The 9,394-nt window shown below is 34.9% G+C and overlaps 1 protein-coding gene across 1 annotated transcript; it reads right to left on the reverse strand.

The window, feature by feature from the left end:
• Window positions 1-4,583: 4,583 nt before the first annotated feature.
• Window positions 4,584-8,535, reverse strand: LOC109208708 (putative pentatricopeptide repeat-containing protein At5g52630). Its single transcript, XM_019371849.1, has 2 exons — window positions 5,899-8,535; window positions 4,584-5,058 (listed from the first exon to the last, which is right to left on the reverse strand). Exon 1 carries the CDS (start codon window positions 8,331-8,333, stop codon window positions 6,045-6,047), a length of 2,289 nt encoding a protein of 762 aa, XP_019227394.1. The 5' UTR covers window positions 8,334-8,535; the 3' UTR covers window positions 4,584-5,058; window positions 5,899-6,044.
• Between the last annotated feature and the right edge of the window lie 859 nt (window positions 8,536-9,394).

The raw sequence follows: 9,394 nt of genomic DNA on the forward strand, positions 1-9,394 counted from the left end.
TCGTAGTCAGACCGCTCCTTATAAACAAGAAATAAGTAAAATTATTACTTTGATGGATAGCTCTATAATAAAATATCTTATATTTTATTATTTAAGAACTCAAATTTTAGTAAGAGAGAATTGTTACTAAAACAATTTTTAATAACATGAAGATCAAATCTTTTATAGCATGTGAATTTAGTTCAGGTTGTCTACATGCTTAGTCCTAAATTAATTTACATCACATGTAATAAATAATTCTAAACTTATGTAATGAACAAGCACGTGACATAAAAACGAAATTCAACATCTTCTAACATGTTTATCTTATATATCACATAAAAATAATTCATGTTAGAAAATTATTATTAATTAACATCTCATGAACTAATAACAATTAAAATAACAGTAGAATCCAATAACCTATTATAAATTCCAGTCGTATCTAATACGAAAATTTCAAATTCTAAATACATAAGTTGACACCTGAACTATCGACCAAATCCCTGTTACACACTTTTTGTGGAGAAAAATAATATTACACACTCAACCTTTTAAATGTGTGTCTAATACACACCACTTTAGCATTTGACCACTTTTTCTCAACGAGTGTATACCACGCACCAATAAGATTCTGACACGTGTCATCATTTTAAAATTAAAAGGAAAACACTTAAAAACGATACTCCATCTTCTTCATCTTAGTCGTCGGAAAATCCTGTGAAAGCAAAGCCAGAAGCCTTGTATTTTCATCCACCAAAATGATAAACACCAAAAAAAAACTTCCATTTTCATCCAAAAATAATAAATTTTCATTCCATTTTCAAAATTCGTGGTTGCCACAAAAAACATAACAACCACCCACCATTTTCGAGCAAAAGATCTCAGACTCCTTCTCACCCAAATCCACCGCCATAGAAACACAATTTTCATATTCAAACAAAAAGAGAGAAGAAAGGAACGAGTATAAGCCCCTTATAATTTGGATTGCTATACTCTAAGCTTGTAAATTTTTGCTCAATTTCAAGAACCCATTTGAGTTCCAAATCAATAGCATAAATCCCAACTAAATAATTCTAATAGTAAGGCGAGAGTATTTCAAATCTAAAATATCAATTACACTTAAACAAAAAAAAAGTAAAAAAAGATGCTTCAATGGAGGAAAATGGCGTGTGGTGGTGTTGATGAGAAAAATGAAGAAGGGACAGAGAGTTCTGAACAAATAAAGGCTTAGAAAAAAAGGATGAAAAAAGAAGAGAAGGGCTGGAGGTGGAGGTTGGCCGGCGAAAAAATACGATAGAGATAGAGGGAGGGTGGGGAAGATGAAGGATTTGCTGACACGTGGAATTAAATAAGTATTTAGACAGTATTTTAGCTGGTAGACGTGCTTCTATCTTGGTGTTTTACACATGCTAGGTTTTGGTCAAAGAAGGTGTGTCTTAGACACACTCTACAAAGGTTGGGTGTGTAAAAGGTTGCCCATGAAGGTGAGGTGTGTAACAGGGATTTGAGTGTAAGGTCAATGGGTAAACTATGTATATATATATATATATATATATATATATATATATATATATATATATATTATTCAAAATAAAGTTATATCAATCCATATACAATCAAACAATTTGACTATTGCACAAGACACATGTATTATGGTTTGAACTCTTCAAATATAATCTAAAATATTTCGTAAATAAATTTTACACAAACCACGGATCTGATACCACTGATGGATTGTATATAGGTGTTCGTAACACGCAGTGGAAGACAATAACAATCCTAGGCAGATCTTTTCGTATTTAAAATTTATTTACATGTCAAAGATCGGATCTAAGACGTACCTGGTGAAGAGAGTCTCGTTTCAAAATTTCGCTAGTGCGAAGACTCTATGTGTATCCACACCGAGACCGATCCTTGCTATCAACTCTTCGATCAATGAAATCCGGGAACAAATTGAACGAAAAACTTGTGCTGAAATTTTTCTCAAAAATATCAACTCAAATTAGAAGAACAAGAAACACTTTTCTTGTAATTGTATTTTCTCTCTTGGCTTTGTATTGCACTCACACTTCTCAATATGTTTTTCTTCTCAAAAAAATACTGCGGTAAATTTTTTCTCCTTCACCCTTTATATAGCATCACATATAAACCCTTTTCCTATTTGGTTAAGGTAATAATATACTTAGGGTAAAAGTCTATTCCAAAATAAACTTTTAAGGGAAAAAATCGAAATCCCACTCTAATGGGATATCCGTCGCCGACGTCTTTAGGACTTTCACATAATGTCCTTAAGAACTTTCAGTTAATCCAACTCAAAGTTGGTTTTTGACTTGTGAGCCTTTTGTCAATATTTTATATTAAATAATGTCAATCCCATTTTTATTGGGTTTGAGCTAACCTCACGTACCATCGGTCGTTGAAAAATAGCCAAGTTTCAAAAGTCATCAAAATTTAGTCACTTTAAATTTGAGCGAAAACACTGTTCAAAATCCGAAAAAATACGCCCGCAAATTTTACAGGAGTTCCAGCATAAGTATGCTTGAACTCCCGTAAATTTTACGGGAGTTCCAGGATAACTATGCTGGAACTCCCGCAAATTTTACGGGAGTTCCAGCAAGTATAATTGTCCAGTATAATATACTGGAGTTTGGAGCACTGGTGCTCCAGTCTCCCGCAAATTTTAGAGGAGTTAGCAAAGTATACCGGTCCAGCATAATATGCTGGAGTTCGTACACAAATGCACCAGAACTCCCGTATATTATAATGGACCGGTCCCTGTTACAGCAAAATAGTGGCTATTTTTCATTAACTTGNNNNATATATATATATATATATATATATATATATATATATATATATATACCAAGAGATATATTTTATTTTTCTATTCCAAATAAAAAACTTCAATTTGTTCACAATATTAATTATATTCCCTGTGCTAACAAATAGTATAATAATATTTTATTTGGACAAATAACTTTATTTATTTGACTAATTAAATTCTTTAATTCAATTGTCAAATAATAAGTTAATAAATCTTTTAGCAAAGATCAGAACACTCGTTAGTGTGCGACCCATAGGTTCAATACTAAAGCGGTAGTAAATTGATCACATCAATATACTAATCAAGAGTGGCGTCTAGCAACACTCCTTAACGACCGGATAGAATGAAGTATACAATTTACTCTCAAGAATCCGTAGAAGAATAAAGTAGTACTTCTATCTGCCCTTATAGCTCTGAGTCACCCTAGGATATGGTTCAACTGTCAAATCCTAATAGGCGATCAACTATGTGTCTATGTCAAATATAATCGACCATTGAATGACCTAAGAAACTCTTTTCTTCTTTTCATTCAATTGCCATGGCCAAGGTCTTAATTTGGTCGTTTATAATTCATGACAACATGGAGCTTAAACTCATTACCAAGAGTCGACAAATTCCATCTTGATCAATCAATAATTCTACAAGTATTTAATCGTACCCAATATCTTTTCAACTATCGCCCTAGGGCCATAGTTTTCTAGTATCAAAGCACAATATAACTTGTCAATTATTATGACGATCTCAGGTCAAAGGAAACGATTACATCACATTCTTCAAGAGAATATCCTATTGACAGTTTATGGTAATTCTAACCATTAGGAATTATCCAATGAGTCGGTCCAATGATCATTTCTCTATATGCATCATCTATCTATGTGTTTTGGTTAATGAGATCAACTAATCTTTATCCAATAAAGACGATCACATAAATATTGATCTAACCGGATTACTAATGTCCAAATTAATAATCATATGATCAAGAACAAATTTAGATTAAATTATAAGAAAGTTCACTCTCATTATCATGATCTCCATCACAATTTCAAGTCTCAAAATTTAATCAAGGACCTAATCAAGTTAATCAAACAATTAATAATAACTATGATAAAAGAATATCAGATGTCATATATTGTTATATCAAATAACGCTCACAAAAATATGTTCAAATCATCAAATATGAGATTGGATCTAGGGTATATCTACTATATCCCTAACAATCTTGGCAAAGAATAACACAAATCTCATTCTACGAAAAGTAGATTAAACTATTGAAGTAAGATATATGGCCCTTCTATTACGTATGAGTTAGGACGAACTCACTAGTTTTTAATTAAATTTTATATTTATATTAAAAATTTATTAAATATATTTAAATATTTAATTGCGAAGACATTTACTAAAACGCGCTATGAGTTCAGTTGTTGGGTCAGAACCGATAAAGTTCAGATCTTAAGCCTGTCTCTAACTAGGCTAACTTAAGAGGTTGTTCTCTTTTTTTTTTTTTTTTTTTTTAAAGTAATGAATAATAAAAAGTGAATGAAAAGTACAAAGTTGCCCATGACATAGTCCTAGTGCTTTTCTTAAGTGAATGCAATGCCAATTTAGAGCCCGTTTGGATTAGCTGGAAAAAAGTAGCTTTTAAACACAAGTGCTTAAAAGTAACTTTAAGTTCTGAAACTTGTTTTATAGATAAGCAGTTACCTATTTGGATAAAAGTGCTGACGCTTAAAAAACCATTAAAGTGTTTGGTAAACAAGTGCTGGTAAGCACTTTTTTCTGTTGAAAGACAAAAATATCCTTAAAGCTGTTAACATTATAAATGAGATGATTATTACAATATATTTAATTCACAATTAATGTGAATGAAAAATAATTTATATTTTAATTTAATTGATTACTTATGGAACATTATCAGAACTTAATAGCCACTACTCACAGGCGAAATAAGTAAGCCAGCATAATAACTAGTAAAAATCACAAAGAAACAATAAAAATCAGATTTCAATGTTTTTTTTATACAATGGAATGCTCAACTAAATTTTCAATTCGTATTTTACCACAATAAATAATAGAATAAAATAGTTAGCTGTTATGTATAAATCAAGAGAGAGATAGAGAGAGAGGGCGGCGGAACTTACATGTGGATTTCGCCGGAGAAAGAGATTGGAGGAGAAGGTAAGTGGCCGACGGGAACTGGTGGTCAACTTCACCGACGTGGAAACTCCGGCGGAAAAACAATTGGAAGAGAAATTCTGATGATTGAGGGGTAATTTCGGGATTAGGAAAATTATAAGAGATAAAAATGTAATATCCTTGGTCAAAGCAATATGGCTTTTAAGCCAATTTCAAAAAAGTTGGGTTTACCCAACTTGTCAGTTTTGGCTTTTTTAAGGAGATTTTAACTTTTTTTAAGCCCCTTTTTTGGTAAATATAGCATGGTCTAGCCAGTTTTCGGACTGGTCATTCAAAAATAGTCAGCGTTTATCAAGTCAATGAAAAATAGCCACTATTTTCCTGCAACAGAGACCGGTCCAGCATAATATACTGGAGTTCGGTGCACTTATATATGAACTTCCAGCATATTATGCTGGAACTCCAACACACGGAAAGTTCCAGCATAATATACTGGAGATTCGAGCACTTGTGTATGAACTTCCAGCATATTATACTAGACCGGTATACTTTGCTGGAACTCCAGTATATTATGCTGGAGTTCTAGTGTACTTATGCTGGAACTCCATCATATTATGCTGGAGTTCCAGCATACTTATCCTGGAACTCCAGTATAATATGTTGGAGTTCAAGTATACTTATGCTGCAACTCCAGCATAATATACTGGTGTATTTTTCGGGTTTTGAACAGTGTTTTCGCTCAGATTTATCTTTACATGAAAATTGGCTAAATTTCGATTACTTTTGAAGAACGACCACTTGTAAATCTGGCTATTTTTTTAATTTCTCGATTGCCAAACACTTCCACAAGTTAAAAAGTGCTTAAAGCCCATCCAAACAGGCTCTTAAACTACTGCGTTGTCATAGCAAGTTTCTGTGAGAATTAAACCCATAATGTTGAGGTTACTGATATATGATACCTTCATCTTAGCCATTGCGTCTTATCGACCCCAACTCTTTTCAATGTTCAGAATGGTTATATCCAATCAACCAATTCAGCTTTTGTTAAACTTTGATCAAAGTACCCCCCGAGTTCAATGAAAAAAGGATTTACTCCGATGAAACGTCACCAGAAATCCCCACAAGAACAACAGCCTTGCTTAAAATGATGAAATCTGTAATTATCTCTTATTATGATATCTCGATTTGTGATCTTTGATATATGCTTCATTGTCGTATGACAGTCCAAGCAGATCCTAATGTTCTTGAATACACGTATAGCAGTTCCCTTAGGTAAGTTCAATAGGCCAAAGCAAACTGCTAACCTTTCACTGTGAAATAAGCACTTCTCTTCTGTAACTTGTCCTAAATTGTTACAGTCAGTCTGAATCTTTTGCATCAGATTTTCCAATTTGCAATATACTTTTGGTGTATCTATATGTCTTCTATCACCAGAAAAGAATCTATGAACCTTTGCATTCACCTCCAACCAGCTACAACCTGGTTCCTTCTGGACTGACCTAGACTTCATCAGCTCTCTCTGTTTGAGTGCATCACTTACCTTGCCTGCTTCAACATACATGTTCGCGAGAGTGACATAAACTGATGCATCACCCGGCTCATGCTCTAATATTTTACTGGCCGCCAACTCTGCCATTTCAAGGATACCGTGAAATCTGCAACCTGCAAGAAAAGGTCTCCAGATTGGAGCACTGGGTTCATTTGGCAACTTGTTTATGAATTCGAGAGCATTCTCTAACTGCCCTGATCTACTCAGCAGGTCAACCATGCAGCTATAGTGTTTCTCTTCAGGTAGAATTCCGTAATCTCTTGTCATCGACTCAAAGAACTCTCTCCCTTGTTGAACTAAACCACAATGGCCACAAGCAGAAATAACAGCAAGGAAAGTGAAACTAGTCGGTAATATACCTTTCTCCACCATCTTTTCAAACAAGAATATAGCCTTTGTTGGATAACCATACTGTGAATAAGCTCCAATCATTGCGTTAAATGTCACAACATCTGGTGTAGATGTTAGACAGAAAGCCTTGGCAGCGTCTTCTAAATTGCCACATTGTGCATATGTTTCTATTAATGAGCTTGCCACATGCAGGTTCGTCCCAAACTTCCCCTTAACTACCCGAGAATGCACTTGCCTGCAGATCGCAAGAGATGGTAGTAACGAGCAGGCCTTCAAAGTAGCTGAAAATGTATATTCATCGCAAGCTATATCATTATTTAGCATCTTATGGAAGACCTCCAACGTGGCAGCAAATTCATCATTCCGAACAAGGCCAGTTATCACTGCATTCCATGATGCACAAGATGCTATACGTCCCATCTCCTCGAGCTGTTTTCTAGCACCACTCAGTTCTGCACATTTTGAGTACATATCTATGATGGCTGTCCCAACGAATACCATTGAGATCATTCCATGTTTAATTACCTGAGCATGAAGTGCACAACCATAATCATGAGATTCTATAGAGGCTGCGCATGACAGGGCCACAGAAAAGGCGTATTCATTAGGTTCAGTATTGTTCTTTCTCATCAAACAGAATTGTGTCAATGCTTTATTGAAGGCCTTTTGATGGTAAAGTCCAGATATAAATGCAGTCCAAGATATAAGGTTCCTATTGGCAAGTCCTTGGAACACATTCTCGGCCTCCTCAATCATTCCAAACTTGGTGTACATTGTCAAAGCTGAATTCGCCACCGCTGTAAGTGACATAAATTTTAATTTTACAATTTGAGCATGCACCTGTTTTCCTTCTTTCACAGCTGTAGAAGCCCCACAAGCAGATAACAATATCGAGTAGGTATAGTGGTTTGGCACAATATCCAGATTGCCCATCTCGATGAAGAAAGCAAAGGCTTCAGATATCATTCCATTGCTTACATACCCGCAAATCATGCTATTACACGAAGCAACATCAATACAAGACATCCTATCAAATATCATCTTACCATTGTCTATTTGACCACATTTGGCATACATATTAACAAGGGCTGTAGCTACAAACTTGTTGAACCAAATCCCGGTCTTAATTGTTAAAGCATGGTATAATTCTCCAAGCTCAAGAATTCCTTCACTGCTACAGTACCTCAACTGATCAATTATATATTGCTCATCCATATGATTGCACACACAATCCATCACAGACTCTCCAAATAGGTCATCAATTGCATTGGAATTTCCAAAATTCCCACCATCTGCACATTCAGTGATATGTAAATCTGCAACTGAACTCCTTGTTCTTTTAGCAATTTCATCGAGCAGTTCGCGTGCAGCGGCTAATTTGAGGGGCTGGTATGCAGCCAGTTTATTTGAAGAATATATAACATTTCTCCATTGGGCCAGCTTTAGGTTGCCATTCACAGTGAAAGGCATGGAACAAAAGGTTGAGCTACTCATTTTGGAGCTTCAAATTTACCCTGACCTATAAGTACATAGGATAACAAACACTATTTTTTAGAAACAAATTGGAGCATAGCATATGATGGGTCTTCTGGTAAATTAACATAGCTAGCTATGATAGGGATCCATTTTCAGCCATCCATCCACATTATTTCCTGATGTTAATAAAAAGGTAGCCCTTTGAATTAGTTTTTCATGAATTATTAGTCATTTCTCGGAAGGGAGCTTTGGCGTAACTGGTAAAGTTGCTGCCATGTGACCACGAGGTCACGGGTTCAACCGTAAAAATAGCACGCGCTAGCCAGTTTTCGGACTGGTCATTCAAATATAGCCAGCGTTTGCAAAGTCATTGAAAAATAGCCATTATTTTGTTGCAAAATGAAAAGTTCCAGCATAATATACTGGAGATTGGTGCACCCGTGTATGAACTTCCAGCATATTATGCTGGAACTCCAACACGCGAAAAGTTCCAGTATAATATACTGCTCCAATCTCCAGTATATTATGCTGGACCGGTATATTATACTGGAGTTCCAGCATAAGTATACTGGATAATATACTGGAGTATTTTTCCGGATTTTAAACAGTGTTTTCATTCAGATTTATCTTTAAATGAAAAATGGCTAAATTTCGATTGCTTTTGAAACTGTGGCTATTTTTGAATGACCACTTGTAAATCTGGCTATTTTTGAATTTCTCCCGGCTTCAAGCCGTGAAAACAGACTCTTGCAGAAATGCAGGGTAAGGCTGCGTACAATAGACCCTGCGCATAACTTGACCTTAGTGCACCGGGCTTCCTTTTTATTACTCATTTCTCAAAATAAAATGGAATTAAATATCCATCAATTTAAAAAAATTCTTCAAAAATTATAATTTAAAGTTAAAGAGTTAGAAAACCTCAGAATCTGAATAATTGACTATCAAGGAATAAAACTGAATAATATTTGATTGGTAAATAGTAGGCCAAGGCGAATCAGCTGAGCAGGACCTGAAAATATTCCAATTTTGCTTCCTACAAAAAGCTTATAAATTTGAAAAATCTGCCCGGGAGGGGGGGG

This window comes from Nicotiana attenuata, unplaced genomic scaffold, assembly GCF_001879085.1.
Source record: "Nicotiana attenuata strain UT unplaced genomic scaffold, NIATTr2, whole genome shotgun sequence".
NCBI lineage: Eukaryota > Viridiplantae > Streptophyta > Magnoliopsida > Solanales > Solanaceae > Nicotiana > Nicotiana attenuata.

What these genes read in the sequence shown, in the direction of transcription:
- LOC109208708 (XM_019371849.1), bottom strand. Translation starts at nt 8,333, where the DNA reads ATGAGTAGCTCAACCTTTTGTTCCATGCCTTTCACTGTGAATGGCAAC.